This window comes from Hemitrygon akajei, chromosome 2, assembly GCF_048418815.1.
Source record: "Hemitrygon akajei chromosome 2, sHemAka1.3, whole genome shotgun sequence".
In the NCBI taxonomy this organism is placed as follows: Eukaryota; Metazoa; Chordata; class Chondrichthyes; order Myliobatiformes; family Dasyatidae; genus Hemitrygon; species Hemitrygon akajei.
Window position 1 is genome coordinate 13,616,629 of NC_133125.1, and position 16,845 is coordinate 13,633,473.

The 16,845-nt window shown below is 41.8% G+C and overlaps 1 protein-coding gene across 2 annotated transcripts in view; it reads right to left on the reverse strand.

The window, feature by feature from the left end:
• Nucleotides 1–3,955: 3,955 nt before the first annotated feature.
• Nucleotides 3,956–16,845, reverse strand: part of rasgrf2b (Ras protein-specific guanine nucleotide-releasing factor 2b) — a 141,590-nt gene continuing 128,700 nt past the window's right edge. For both annotated transcript variants that reach the window (XM_073067295.1, XM_073067303.1), the window contains 4 exons: nucleotides 12,654–12,733; nucleotides 10,397–10,514; nucleotides 9,578–9,646; nucleotides 3,956–6,346 (listed from right to left, as the gene is read on the reverse strand). In XM_073067295.1, coding sequence (XP_072923396.1) covers nucleotides 6,254–6,346; nucleotides 9,578–9,646; nucleotides 10,397–10,514; nucleotides 12,654–12,733 — 360 coding nt within the window. In that variant the 3' untranslated portion in view covers nucleotides 3,956–6,253. The remainder of the gene's footprint in view (nucleotides 6,347–9,577; nucleotides 9,647–10,396; nucleotides 10,515–12,653; nucleotides 12,734–16,845) is intronic.

Genomic DNA, 16,845 nt, shown 5'->3' on the forward strand with positions numbered 1-16,845 from the left:
GAAGTGGCTAACACAGGAGGGCACAGTTTTAAGGTGCTTGGAAGTAGGTACAGAGGAGATGTCAGGGGTAAGTTCTTTTACACAGAGAGTGGTGAGTGCATGGAATGGGCTGCCAGTGATGGTGGCAAAGGTGGATACGATAAGGTTTTTTAAGAGACTCCTGGATAGGTGCATGAAGTTTAGAAAAATTGAGGACTATGGGTAACCTTAGGTAATTTCTGAAGTACAGTAAGTACATGTTCGGCACAGCATTGTGGGTTGAAGGGCCTGTATTGTGCTGTAGGTTTTCTATGTTTCTATGTTACAGCAGATACCTGGGAACTTGGAAAACCCCCTCCTAGTCATACACCATCCTGACTTGGAAACACATTACCGTTCTTTCATTGTCATTGGGTCAAAATCATGGAATTCCCTCCCTAACAGCACTGTGGGTGTACCTACACCTCAGGGACCGCAGCGGTTCAAGAAGGCAGCTCATCTCCACCTCCTCAAGGGCAAATAGGGATGGGTAATAAATGTTGGCTTAGCTGGTGTCGTCTACATCCTGTAAATGAATAAATTAAAAAAAACATGCAGAAAATTGGATCCACAGGTACAGGAATACCAGTGCAGATACAGGGCAGGTGTGGAATTGGATCCAGCATGATCCAACCCCGTGAATTATTCCTTTTTCATCTCATCTGTCATACAATTAATTTTCAATATTTACAGTCAATTTTTCTTCAATTACAGAATGCACTCAGATAATTTAATTAAGGTCTGTAGTCTGTTACAAATAATGAATTTTCAATATTTAATCTGACAACTATACATGACACACTAGACTGTCTGTCACCAACAAAACATGACAGCTTGGCTTGTTCCTCTTGCTGAAGCAAGCTTGGACCTGAGGGCAAGGCTGAGGTTTAGGGAATCCATGCTGGCAGAGTTCGTACTGTCAGTGAAGCTTTAGATAAGAATGTGAACCTCTGACTGTCCCTGTGTTCCCTCTTGAAATAACCACTCCGTTTAACAATCCTAATTTGCAGTTGCAAAGAGGTGGCAATCTTTGAGTGACTGTAGTAACACTGTTCAGCTGAATCTTCATTATAATATTTATAAAACTTTGCAGGTGTTTTTTGGCCATTGTCTGAAAATATACCTCCTCCTCCTCCTCCTCTCAAACTCAACACTTAAACCTGGATACTCTGAATCATATCATACTGATCTGTGCCTCAGTCCCCTCTTGTCGTTTAGTTCTCTGCATTTTTTTACATGATTAAAAAAAGTCAAAAACAATATTGAAGAGAGCACAGGTACAAGTGATTCTGCAGATACTGGAAATCCAGAGCAACACACACAAAACGCTGGATGAATTCAGCAGGTCAGGCAGCATCTAAGGAAGGGAATAAACAGTCTCTCCCCTTTCAACTTTCTGCTTCTTTATCTCTACAGTTCTTTCGTGCTTATCCCCTCCCCCCTTTATCTTTCCTCTGATTGGTTTTCCACCTGGCACCTCTAGGCCCTACCCCCTCCCCTATCTCTATTACTGGGCTTCGGCCTTCTCCTCCACCCCCCCCCCCCCGCATTCCTGATGAAGGGTCTCGGCCCGAAACGTTGGCTACTCTTTTCTCACGGATGCTGCCTGACCTGCTGAGTTCTGCCAGCGTTGTGTACGTATACCTTATATACCGGCTGGGTAGCCTCCAACCTGATGGCATGAACATTGACTTCTCTAACTTCCTTCATGCCCCTCCTCCCCTTCTTACCCCATCCCTGATATATTTAGTTTTCTCCCCCCTCCTTTTATCCCTCTCTCGGAACCAATTCTCTGTAATGGCCACATCATTGTTCAATGCACTGATCCATGGTCTAAATTCATTACCTTTATCTATAATGCTCCTAGCATTAAAATACACACACACTTCAAACTATCTGTCCCATTGTATCTACTACTTTCTTCCTGCCTGTTTTTACCAGCCCTGTCATCTACCGTCCTCTCTATCCCTCCACTTTCTGACCTGGTCCTTTGCTTCCTCCCTGCTAAACTAGTTTCTGTATTTGTGTAGCATCTATTTTTACTAATATAAAAATTAATGATGAAACAGACACTGAACTTGCACTCACAGTATACAAAATCTACAATGTCAGGTCAGCAGAAAGTATGATTGTCTGCAGACTACTATCACTGCAGGACTTGTCTGTGTCCAGGAGAAAGAAATGGGCAGGAAAAATCATTACAGATTTTTCTCCCTGCAAACTGCTTTTTTTCAAATCTCCTTCCTGGAAAGCTCTATAGGGTTATTAAAACAAAAACTCCACACTATGTTAAAAGTTTCTTCTCTCCAGCTGACAATATTTCAAGGCATCATGGTAGCATAGCAGTTAGTGCAACCCTTTTATAGTTCAGGGCATCGGAGTTTTGAGTTCATTTCTGATGTCTTCTGTAAGGAGTCCATACAGTCCTGTGGAATTTGTGTGTTTACTCTGCGTGTTCCAGTTTCCTTCCTCAGTCCAAAGACGTACCATTTGGTAGGTGAATTGGTCATTGTAAATGTTCCTGTGATTTGACCAGGGTCGCTCGGTGGTGCAGTTCAAAGAGCCAGAAGGATCAATTCCATCCTGTATATCAATGTTAGCAAACCCACCCCCCCCAACCACCTCTGGCTATTACCTCCCCCCATCATGACACTGCACTGTAAACACTCCAAAACACTTTTATAATGCCGTTTACATTGTAAATACACACTGGTATTTATGCACATTTTATTCCATATTGGTACTTTAAACTCTGGCTTTATTTTTATATAATTTGAATGTTTTTTTTGTTGTGTATCATGCCCTGACCAACACACCACAGCAAATTCCTCATACACGTTAATGTCTCTGGCGAGCAAAGTTGATCCTTGAATAATCAAACACCAGTGCCACCCTTTACCCAGCAAAAGGCAAGTATTTATTTTATATGTAAGGATCAATTGTCTGTACAATTTCATGCTGTGATTTGTACAATTCAACTTACATTTAATGTACAGTTCAAAGTATAGTACAATCTATCAAGACATGCACTTAAATATTTTTAAGCCTGGTATTTAATCTTACTGTACGGTGCACTGACTAAAATATTGTACAGGGGCAGTAAATTACCAGAACTTAGTGACTTCTTAGAGTCTAACAACTAACTTGTGTTCATTCATTAACAAAATCATTCTACTCTAACAGGTTAAAGGTCATGCTCATAGTAACATCCCTTTAGGAAAGAAACGAGGAAGATTTTCTTTAGCTAGAGGGTGCAAAATCTGTGGAATTTATTGCAACTGATGGCTATGGAGGTCAAGTCATTTAAAGCAGAGATTGATAAGTTCTTGATTATTCAGGGTGTGAAAGGTTACGGGGAGAAGGCAGGAGAATGGGAGTGAGAAGGATTATAATCAGCCATGATGGAATGACAGAGCAGATTCAATGAACCGAATGACCGAAGTCTTGCACTCTAATGGTGCATGCTGAAAAAAATTCAGCAGTTTGAATTTCCATCACAAAATATCAAAAATGATGATATTTGCAGTTTTCACTGTAGACAAGAGGCTGTTGAGGTGAAATGAATTTCGGTCATCAGATCTTCACCAACACCATCCCTTTCTATCACAGACCATTTTGAAACTTCCAACGTTTATTCGCGGATCATCAAAAATATGTCAATTTGAACAGCTTTCACGATGTGGATATCTAATGTTTGACTTTAGCTTGCTGTACAACAGCATGGAAGCATACCAATTACTCAACATTTACTGTTAAAACACCACCAATTACAGACAGCTTGGAAGGATTTCACTTTCTAAAGAGTTGGGGTTTGAAGGATTTCCGCAGTTCTTGGAATATTTTCTCTTGATCATGCAATGAAGTAATCTTTTATGTATTTCATAATGCATTTAATAAAGTCCCACAACACATTCCAAAGAGAATCTTGAAAAATATGTTTCTAACAAATAAATATTTTACCTTGAGTTTACGTAAGTACTGACTACAAAAGCGGAGACTGACACAGCATAACACTGACCAATCACAGGAACATTGGTTTCATTTTGGCTTTTTAGATAAAAGTGACACTCTAAAAATTTAATTTCTGCCAGTTTACTGGAGGCAACAGAAAGAATAAACATGTTTAGTTGGAAAAGCTTTGTGATTTTCAACAGATTCGATTTCACAGTGTAACTTAAAGAAAAGGTAATTCTTTTATGAGTGTCAATCGGATAGAACCTGTATGAATAAAAGTCACGATATTTCCGAAAGAGTTGGAAGCTAATAAACTTGCTTCCGTACTTGAGTTTGCAAAGAAACCATTCGGTCTAAACCTTTAAAAAGGAACAGCTTTATGAAATAAATAATATTAAATTCATTGTTTCTCATTTGTGCCAATATCTGTATTTTTATATTGCACAATATTCTATCAATAAATAATTCTGCAAAACATTTTATATGAGATGTTTAAAATATACTGTAAATCTCTCTTTTCATATTTTCACTTCACAATTTTCTTATTTTCCTGAGACCTCGTGGGGCAAGAGAGAGCTTCGTCTCAACATGCGTATTATCTTAAGATAGCTACCGTAACTGTTGGTACTTGTAGAGACCCATTCCCCAAACAACTCTTCTGAGCCCCTACACACGTGCATGCACGTGCAGTCCTCTCTATCCCACCCAACTCTCATCCGTCCTTCCCTTCTGACAATAGTTTGACTTCTGTGTCATGATTAGGTGAGAACCCACCAGATCTGAAGGTAAATTCACCTTGGCAATTACCAGTTTTAATGAAAGGGAGGCACAGCAGTGTAGTGGTTAGCATTAACACTATTACAGTACCAGCAACGTGGTTTCAATTCCGTCGCTGTCTGCAAGGAGTTTGTATGTTGTCCCTGTGAATTATGCTGATACAGCTTAACAAGGTGAAACATTCTCTGTTAATGCTACATATGAAACTAACTAGCTTCAGCGGGGAAGATATAATTAACTGCTGCATTAAAGGCATCCCTCTAATTGTATTTCCAATGACAATTTTGAAGTCAGAACACTATCAGTCAATTCTCATTGAATTAAGTCACTCTATAAATCATCTTCGGAGATGGGCTTCTTTCGAAGCCAGTCTTCAGAAAAGTTTGCTACACTCAGGACCAGTTACCAAAAAATCATTTTGAGAGAAAAAAAACACACGAATAAATTTCAAGTAATAATGATAATTCTAGGAAGATGTTTTAAAATATTATTATAAGAGTCAATAAGCGATTATTCACTTTGACCTTTTCACTGATGTTGGCAGCCTTAATTCCACATTACTGGAAAACTTAAAGGGCATTGGATAGAGAAAGGACAAGAAAGCAGTGCAACACAGAGCTTCACACAACTCAGACAAGACATCGTTAAATATTAAAACCGTTCAATATTCCACTTAGAAAGTTAATACAGAACATTCCAGAGTACAAAGCAGAGGCCTGGTAAAGATTGGACAGGTTGTGATATCCCATGCTGCTATTTTGGCATTACCTGTAATTTTTAGGGATGGTCGCAAGTGTATGAGCAAGCTGTGATGTTATAGGAGCCAGATATTTCTTAAGCTCGTGTCGTTAGAATCATGTGGTTCCTTGGCGTGGATATCTGAATCCTTTCAACTCGAGTCTGAAGAGCTTATTTCCTTAAGCCCCTAAGAACTGCTGTGCTATTTCTCCATGCTTTGCTCTGTGACGCTGATAATGGATTCTTCCAGAAAGTTGATTAGAAATGAATTTTGCTGAGAGGGTTTGAACCTCCTTCAATTTTCATGACTCATAGATTGACAGGTAACACAATACCCCTGCACCACACAAATCTGATAAATCCCAAAACCAATTAGGCTGCTTACTACCACAATAGCTCCTAGAGAGAAACTAACTCACTTCACATTGATTGTCCAAGCTCCGTTTGTCTCAATGCCCAGGATCAGCTCTACACACTGTGATGTGACTTCTGCGCTTTTTAAAATTTTTAAATGTTAACTTTCATTGAACTTTATTCCTTTTTCCATTCTGCACCAGTGTTCTGAATACCATTCTCCCCAAGCAGTGGTTCATCACCTTCCGGTATGCGGTAGCAAACCATCTTCTCACGACTTCCCACCTTTTCCTTCGGCAGTCTCCTCACGTTTCCCCTGCGGAGGTCAGTCACATTCCAGGACATGTCACGTACACACTGGATTGTTACACTAAGCTGCTACACCTCACTGCAGCCACAAAAATGCCAACTCTCATGCAGGGAGCCTGGGTTCAATTTTTAAGGAGAGCTCATACAGTGTATCTTCATCCATTATAATCGTTTTGTCAAGTAAGTACTGAAGGACCTACAACAAGGACATAAATGTCAAAGATAATTATAAAAATCAATTAGAACAGAGAACACTAAAGCACAGTACAGGCCCATCACACTGACCTCTTAACCTATTCCAAGCTCAAGTTTATTGCCACATATATAGCAAACCGTTTCTCTGGGGCCAGGGTGCAAAACACAATATACAGTCACACACAGTCACACTCAGTACACACAGTCACACACAGTACACAGTTAAACACAGCACATACTGTCACACATAGTACACACAGTCACACACAGTACACAGTTAAACACAGCACATACTGTCACACACAGTACACAGTTAAACACAGCACATACTGTCACACATAGTACACACAGTCACACACAGTACATACAGTCACACGCAGTACATACAGTCACACACAGTACACAGTTAAACACAGCACATACTGTCACACATAGTACACACAGTCACACACAGTACATACAGTCACAAAGCAGCTACAAAGAAAGCACGACATCGGGTATATTTCATTAGGAGCTTGAGGAGATTTGCTTTGTCAAAGACACTGCAAATTTCTACAGAAATACCATGGAGAACATTCTAACTGTCTGCATCACTGTCTGGTACAGGGTGGGTGGGGGTCTACTGTAGAGGATCAAAGTAAGCTGCAGAGAGTTGTAAACTCAGTCAGCGCTATCAGGAGCACTAGCCTCTGTAGTATCCAGGACATCTTCAAGGAGCGGTGCCTCAAAAAAGGTGGTGTCCATCATTGAGGGCCCCCACCACCCAGGTCATGCCCTCTCCTCATTGCTACCACCAGGAAGGGGTACAGGAGCCTGAAGGCACAGACTCAGCAAATCAGAAACAGCTTCTTCTCGTCTGCTATCTGATTACTGAATGGACATTGAACCCATGAACACAACCTCGCTACTCTTTTTATTTGTATTCTTGCACTCCTTAATTCATCTATTTTATTTATATATATAAAATTCACAGCTTTTTCCTATTATTTTGTATCACATTGTAGCACTGCCACAAAGACAACCAATTTCACAACATATGCTGGTGATAATAAACCGTTTGTAATTCTGATTCTGGTGACCGTTCACTTTATCATGTTTCTCACACACTACACACACACACACACACACACACACACACACACACACACACACACACACACACACACACACACACACACACACACACACACACACACACACACACACACACACACACACACACACACTATACATAAGGATCTTGCATTATGTGTGTGTCCAGGAGCCTTGGGTCCCACACCACCAGGATTAGAAACAGTTATTACCCTCCAACCATCAGGATCCTGAACCTATGTGAGTAACCTCACTCACCATAACACTGAACACAACCTCTGGACTCACTTTCAAAGACTCTACAACTCATGTTCTCAATTCTTTCCTTTTTTACTTTTTTCCTTTCTTTCTTCTTGTTATTATTTGTTTCTTTTTGTATTTACACAGTTTGTCTTCTTCCGCAAATTGGTTGTTTGTCCATCTCTGTCGTGTGTAGTTTTTCATTGATTCTATGGTGTTTCTCTGTATGTAAGACCATAAGATATTGGAGCAGAATTAGGCCATTTGGCCCATTGAGTTTGCTCTGCCATTTCATCGTGTCTGATCCAAGTATGTATATGACATCATATACGACCTTGACATTCATTTTCTTGCCGGTATTCACAGTAGATACTGTGATTGTCATATGAGGGGTGTTTGGTGGTTCTGTGCTTGTACTCACTGGAATTCAGAAGAATTGGGGGGGGGGGGGGTGATCTCATTGAAAAGTATCAAATTTTGCAAGGCCTAGACAGAGTGGTGAACGATCAACACACACAAAATGCTGGTGGATGCAGTAGGCCAGGCAGCAACTATAGGAAGAAGTATAGTCGATGTTTTGGGCCGAGACCCTTCGTCAGGACTAACTTTGTCAACACTGACTGTTTTTTAAATGACTAAGTCATTAGTTTTATATTACAGCATTGTCTAAAACTGACAATTTAAGTCTGTTTCCTGTCTGTCTAACTCAAAGGTATCTAAAATATCATTTACACAGTTGCATCCAAACCAAGGTGCTGCCAGGACTTGAGTTTAGGGACAGTTTGAATAGGCTATGGCTTTATCCCCTAGACTATATGAAAACGAACGGAGATTTGATAGAGGTTTTCTAAGGTGCATAGATAGGGTAAATGCTAGCAGCCACTAAGATTACAAATAGAGGTCATGGGTTAAGGGTGAAAGGTGAAATGAAGGGAAACTTCTTCACGCAGAGGGTGGTGTGAGTGTGGAACGAGCTGCCCCTGGGTGTGGGTTCAATTTCAACACTGAAGAGAAGGTTGGTTGGATACATAGATGGGAGATGAATGGAGGGCCATGGTGCTGATGCAGTTCAGTGAGACTAGGTGGATTATTAGTTCCATATGGACCGAATGGACCATTGGGCCTGTTTCTGTGCTGTCGTGTTCTATGACTCTAGGAATTGTGAAGGGTGGCTCTGGATATAATATAAAAAGCACGAAAGATTCTGGGAATAGGAAATAGGGCCAGCTTTAGGGGGATCTTTAGGGAGGTGAAGCAGATGTACTCATCAAAGCGATCAGCCCGACTCCTATCCCCATCCCCGTTCCAACATGTTGGTTCATGGCCTCCTCTTTGGCCACAATGAGGCCACTTTCAGGGTGGAGGAGCAACCCCTCATATTCTGTTTAGCCTCTATGAATATTGATTTCTCCTTCTGTAATTGCTTTCCCTACCTTTCCTCTTCTGTTCCCACCCTGGCCTCTTACCTCTTCTCCATACACGCCTATCACCTCCCGCTGGTGCCACACCCTTCCCTTTCTCCCATGGCCCACTCTCCTCTCCTACCACATTCCTCCTTCACCAGCCCGTTAGCTTTCCCACCCACCTGCCTTCACCTGTCACCTTCCAGCAACCCTCTAGTTATTGTCCAAGCTTCCTTCCCCTCCCTCCAGCTTTTTATTCCCCATTCCTTTCCCAGTCCTGGAAAAGGGTCTCTGCTGAAAACATTGACAGTGTTTATTCACTGTCCGATGTGCTGACTTCCTCCAGCATTTTGTATGTATTGCAATGGATACAATATGCAGAGCCCAACCCAATGTCTTGTTCACACTTGCCTCTGTCCCTCCTAGAATCCTAGTGAATCCAACTGCTTTTAAAATGGGAAGTGTAAATAAATATGTGACATTGCACTCAGAGTTACCTTTGGTTGGTGATCTATTCTGTATGGGGTTTGTTGGAACTGTCGTATCTCCCTAATAATGTGCGATATCTAGATGAAGGAAAAGCCATTAGTTGCAAAAACAGAAGAAATGCATAAGACTTCAAACCACTATTTGGCAATAAGGTTTTAACAGAGTATATTTACTTCTTTCTCTATTTTTACAAAATTAACATTCAAGAGTTGTAAAATACCTATGAATCACAGAAAGGCCAAGAATGGCTGTTTTATTAGGTCCATCTGTACACTCACTTGTTAATGAAAATATCTAATCAGCTAACCGTGTGGCAGCAACTCAACACGTAAAAGCATGCAAACACGGTCAGTTGTTGCTCAGACCAACCGTCAGAATGGGGGAAGGATTGTGACCTATGTGACTTTGACTGTGAAATGATTGTTGGTGCCAGATGGGGTGGTTTGAGTATCTCAGAAACTTCTGATCTCCTGGCATTTTCATGCACAACAGTCTCTAGAGTTTACAGAAAATGAGACGGTTAATAAAACAAAAGCATCCAGAGAGCAGCAGTTCTGTGGGTGAAGATGCCTTGTAAATGAGAAAAGTCAGAGAACGGTCAGACTGGTTCAAGCTGACAGGAAGGTGACAGTAACTCAAATAAACACGTGATACAACAGTGGTGTGCAGAAGGTCATCTCCGAATGTACAACACGTCAAACCTTGAAGTAGACATGCTACAGCAGCATAAGATCACAAACATACAATACCTTCTATACCTAATAAAGTGGCGACTGAGTGTAGAACAGAACTACGCTTTGTTTTCTGCACCTTTCAGCTCAACTCACCATTCTCATTTTGGAAAAGTTTACAAGACCTTCATCAGTAAAATTCGGTGTGCCCTCTTCTATAAACGCAAGGTCAGTCAAATACATGCCAAGGTATGGAACACAAGGTGGATTACAACTGCAAAAGATGATAAAAGATAACATTGGAAGGTCACTATTAATTTATAGTTTGTACCTGGGCTGATTGAGAGTTATTTTATACTTCAAGTTAATATTCAGATTTTTAAAAAGCTAAGAAACTACTTATGACTATTGAACATTATGAACATTGAACATTAGTTCCTTCACAGCTGAGTATTGTGTTACTCTGCTGAAAATCAGGACCTCCAGGGTGGTAATCTCTGGATTGTGCCACATCCCATGTGAGGGTAAGAATAGGATGATTTGGCAGATAAATACGTGGCCGAAGAATTGATGCAGGGTACAGGGTTTCTGATTGCTTGATTATTGGGATCTCTTCTGCGGAAGGTATAACCTGTACAAAAGGGATGGTTACCCCTGAACTTGAGTGGGACCAATATCCTTTCCTTTAGCAAACCAACCCACAAGGATATTAGTCCCCCTTGAAGGGGGGAGGGGTGCTTAAACTAGGTCGGCATGGGGGATGGGAACCTGTGTGATAGGTCAGAGTATGGAGCAATTGGTGTTAAGGTACATGAAATGTGTAGCGAGACTGTGAGGAGGGATGAGCGGTGGATAGGGCATAATTGGAGTCAGCTGGATGGATTGAAATGTGTCTATTTTAATACAAGGACAGGAATTATCCCTCAAACATCAGGCTCTTGAACTAGAGGGGATGCCTTCACTCACCCCATCACTGAACTGATCCCACAACCTACAGACTCACTTTCAAGGACTCTTCGTTTCATGTTCTTGATATTTATTGCTTATTTATTAATATCATTATTAATATTTTTTCTTTCTTTTTATATTTGCACAGTTTGTTGTCTTTTGCAAACTAGTTGTCTGCCTTGTTAGTGCAGTCTTCAGTGATTCTGTTATGGTTATTGGATTTATTGCCAATGCCCGAAATAAAATGAATCTCAGGGTTGAATATGGTGACATATATACTTTGAACTTTGAAGAAGTGTCAGGAGCAAGGGAGATGAAGTTGATAGAGCTGTATTAGTTGATAAGAAGCATTGATAGAGTGAGCAGTCAGCACCTTTTACTAGGGTGGCTGATATGAGAGGGTACCATTGGTATAAGGTATTGGGGGGGAATGTCAAAGACAGTTTTCTTCTTGCAGAGAGCGGTGGGTGCGTGGAATGCATCAGCGGGGTAGCAGTAGAGACACTTAAGAGACTCTTAGAGAAGCACACGGATGAAAAAAACTGAAGGGCTATGTGGAAGGGATTGATCTTGGAGTAGGTTAGAAGGCTGGCACCACATTGTGGGCTGAAGGGCCTGTACTGTTCTATGTTCTGCTCCTCGGTGAAAATGTGAAGGGTTCTGGAGAGATTTACTAAAAAGATCATGAGAACGAGGGAGTTTAGTAGCGTGATTTGACAGAAGAAGTTGGAGGTTTTTCTCCCAAGAACAGAAGATGGTAGAGGAGATCTGATGGCAGCATTAAAAATCATGAAGGGTGTAGACGGGGGAAAATGTCCCCATCAGCAAGGGCGTCAAGAACCAAGGCCTCTGCAAAACAACCAAAGTTGTTGCATGAGGAAAATTTTCTTTCATGCAGTGACTGGTTGGGTTCTGGGTGGGCAGTGGAGGTAGATTCCATTGGGACATTCTAAAGAGAGGGGAATGCTGCCGGAAAGGATAGGATTACACTTGGCTGAAGTGTGACAAAGTGCAAGGCCAAGACCAAGAGCTGGATTACAGGATTAGGGCATCATGGGGTCATGATCTTCCACGTCACAATGCTTCCATTCTGTCTTATGAGATACCTTATACGACTCTGTGGTCCTGTGGAACCACCCCACCCCCTACCATTTGCTTGGAATGATACTGCAATATAGACATCCATCAATAGGAATTTCATATGGGATCATATTACCATGTCGGAAAACTTCAAAATGGTTCACACAACCAAATTACTATTGACAAGAACAAAAATATAACACTTTATACTGTAACATTGTTGGGACTAGTGTGAGATAATCACTTGCGTTAATTACATTATGTTCAGTTAACAAAAACTTGGACTGGGAGTGTTATTGACCACAATGAAATAGAGAAAAGAAATTTCAATATTAAACATAAACCATTTATTATACTGGTGGAGGGATGTCAGAGCAGGACTAACTTTTTCAGTGTTTCCCGGAGGTTTTTAAATCTTCCTTCTGATGAGACTGTTTTCTGAAGCTTCTCCATTTGTGCTTTGGTCTAAAACAAGTGAACACAATTACAAGCTTACAGTTTACAAAGTTATCAATGAATAAAGCAAAATCACATGATCCAGTTCCTGAGTGACAGGAAATATAGCACATAGTCTTCAGATTTGATTTACTGTGGTTTATGTCTACAGTGGATGGGAAAGAGATGGGTACAACAGGCTATCGGGGAGGCAAATGACATGTTGCCCTTCGATGCTAGAGAGATTGAACTTAAGATCAGGGAGGCTGTACTACAACTATACAGGTTCCTGGTGAGGCCACACCTGGAGTACTTCATGGAGTTCTGGTCTGTCTCCTCACTTGAGGAAGGATACACTGGCTTTGGAGGTGGTGCAGAGGAGGTCCACCAGGTTGATTCCAGAGATGAGGGGGGGGTTAGCCTAGGAGGAGAGATTAAGTCACCTGGGACTAGACTCATTGGAATTCAGAAGAATGTGAGGGGAACTTATAGAAACATATAAAATTATGAAAGAGATGGATAAAATCAAGGCAGGAATATTGTTTCTACTGGTAAGTGAGACTAGAACTAGAGGACATTGTCTCAAGATTTGGGGGAATAGATTTAGGATGGAGATGAGGAGAAACTGATTTTCCCAGGGAATGGTGGATTTGTGGATTTTTTTTCTGCCCAGGGAAGCAGTAGAGGCTACCTTATTAAATATATTTAAGACAAAGTTAGATAGATTTTTGCAGAGCAGGGTGTTTAAGGGTTATGGGGAAAAGGCAGGTAGGTGGAACTGATTCCACATCCAGATCAGCCGTGGATCTTATTGAACAGTAAAGCAGGCTCAAAGCTGCAGATGACCTATCCTGCTCTTAGTTCGTATCTTCTTATATTCTTATGAATCAGTGGGCAGTTGTCAGTAAGGGAAGAATCATACAGAATGCTCATTTCCCTTGGCCCAAGGCCAATTCTGCCATGGACCGTCCCAGGCTCAGCTGTGAAAGATGGAGGGCTGGGCACGGGGCTAGCAACCCCATCCCGTAAAAACCCAGTGCTTCAGAAACACCAACAGAAGCTCCAAAGGACACATCCCTGGGAAAGGAATCATACACCAGAAGATGGGCTACACCTGGAGACAATTTGTAAAACAGGCCCAGGACAGAAGACTCTGGCGAGCTAAAGTTGGCAGCTTATGATGGGCTGCAGTAAGTACGTTAGCCCAAGGCCAACATACTATTGTAACTGTTAACTTGGTTTAGAAGCCAGCACGGTTGGGGATAAATTCTCAGTAAATTTTCTCTAGTTTGCTCAGTAATGCATTTGGCATTTCTGTAGCCTTAGGTCAGGATATTTTTCAACATAGATACTTAAATTTTCGCACGTTTTTCTCCAATTTATTTAAGGAAGTACCAGGATCCCATAAACAGTTCAAAGTCATAAACACAAGAGATTCTGCAGATGCTGGAAACCCAGAGCAACACACAAATGCTGGAGGAACTAAAGGAACTAACGCAAGATACCCTAAAGGTTAACCTCCAGGTTGAGTCGGTGGTGAAGAAGGCGAATGCAATGTTGGCATTCATTTCTAGAGGTATAGAATATAAGAGCAGGGATGTGATGTTGAGGCTGTACAAGGCACTCGTGAGACCACACTTGGAGTACTGTGTGCAGTTTTGGGCTCCTTATTTTAGAAAGGATATACTGACGTTGGAGAGGGTTCAGAGAAGATTCACGAGAATGATTCCAGGAATGAAAGGGTTATCGTATGAGGAATATCTGGCAGCTCCTGGACTGTATTCCCTGGAGTTCAGGAGAATGAGGGGGGATCTTATAGAAACATTCTGAATGTTAAAAGGCCTGAATAGATTAGATATGTTAAATCTAAGTTGACATAGATTTAACTATGTTAAATAGTTAACATAGTTATTTCCCATGGTAGGGGATTCTAGGATAAGAGGGCATGACTTCAGGGTTGAAGGACGTCCTTTTACGACTGAGGTGCAGAGAAATTACTTTAGTCAGAGGGTGGTAAATCGGTGGAATTTGTTGCCACGAGCGGCTGTGGAGGCCAAGTCATTGGGTGTATTTCAGGCAGAGATAGATAGATTCTTGATCAGCCAGGGCATCACAGGGTATGGGGAGAAGGCAGGGGAGCAGGGATGACTGCAAGAATTGGATCAGCCATGATTGAATGGCAGAGCAGACTCGATGGGCTGAATGGTCTAGTTCTGCTCCTATATCTTATGGTCTAACTCAGCAGGTCAGGCAGTATCCATACACAAAAATACAACTGCAGATGCTGTGGATCAAAGAATACGTACACAACGCTGGAAGAACTCAGCAGGTCAGGCAGCATCCGTGAGAAAAGAGTAGCCAACGTTTCGGGCCGAGACCCTTCATCAGGAATGGGGGCAGTATCCATGGAGGGAAGAAGCAGTTGACATTTCAGGCCGAGGTTCTTCATCACTCAGCCCATAAGATGCTGAGTATTTCTACCATTTAGTTGCTCTGGATTTCCATAATGCCTTGTTCTCATTGTTACCATCAGGAAGGAGCCTCAGGAGCCTGAAGGCACACACTCAACAATTCAGGAACAGCTTCTTCCCCTCTGCCATCCGATTTCTGAATGGACATTGAACCCATGAACACTACCTCACTACTTTTCTATTTCTATATTTGCACTACTAATTTAATATATGTACACTTACTGTAATTCACATTTTTTCTAGTATTTTGCATTGCATTGTACTGCTGGTGCAAGGACAACAAGTTTCAAGACATACGCCAGTGATATTAAACCTGAAGGTGATTCTGATCTGCAGGATCGCTTGCGTTCACTTTCTATGCCAGCAGAGCGCCGTGGTATTCAAACAGAAATCAGCAGACCCTTGAAGAGAAAATCCCTCAGGGAGCCTTTCCAAATCCCTACCAGATCAAGTTCCTTCGCCAGCAACGTGAGGTGTAAAATCGACCCTGAGCTATGAGTGATGTTCTCAGTGTGAATTCTGTCTGAGTCTAATCACCGGATAAATATCACATCAAACAGACGCAGTGAACTGTTCTGTTCTTACAAGTCACGGCCATTAGTCAATTGCTTATGGTGAGTTTTCTGAGGTGAAGGTTAATAGAGGGATTATTACTATATTATTTTCATGTGGTTCCTTAAGGTTGCTATAGTTGGTGGGGGGGGTAGTTGTTTCGGGCAGATGGGGCTCATCAGCTGTGGTTGGTAGCTCATCTAGGAGAAGGAAAACTCTGATCTCCAACCTCAGCTGCCTTGTGGCTGTACCCACTCATGGGGAAGGCTTTGGGAGTAGACCTCGAGGACAAATCCGAAAACGGAGCACCTAAGGCAGTCCAACATTGAGTTCAAAGCTGAGGGGCAATGCCTGTGATGGAGCTGGTGCCAGACTGTAATGGTCTCTGCCGTTCCTTGGGATTGATAAGTTGTGTGGAGGAAGGGAGCCTGCTGTACAGGCAATAGCTGGTTCTCCATACTGTACTGCCCTGGGTTGTGTATCACGTAGACACCTAGGACACAATATCCATGGTTGACCCTGACCAACGGAGGCCCATATGAGTTTCTTATGAAATTTATTTATTAAGAAGTAAATTTTCTTCATTTGCTCTCAAATTAAAAATGGCAAAATATTTAGATACAAATTACCTTTGTTCATGAGAGGTGTATTTGGCTGCCATGGACAAAAGACATCCATAAAAGGCAGGATCTCCTGGCGCCTACCTACTTCAATTCAATTTCCCATTCCGACATATCGGTCCACTACTTTCATGATGAGGCCAAACTCAGGTTGGAGGAGCAACACCTCATATTCCATCTGGGTAGCCTCCAACCCATTAGCATGAACATCGATCTTTCTAACTTCCAGTAATTACTCCCTCCTTACCCCCCTTCTCTCTTTTTCATCATTCTGGTTTCCCGCTCATCGGTTCTCTTCTCCTCCAATTATCTACCTCTGGTATCCTTCTTCCTTTCCTTTCTTCTATGGTCCACAGTCCTCTTCTATCAGAATCCTTCTTCTTCAACCCTTTACTTCTTCCACCTATCACTTCCCAGCTTCTCACTTCATTCCTCCTCCCCCACCCACCTAACTTCCCCCTCACCTGGCCTCACCTTCTTACTCTGGCTTCTGCCCCTT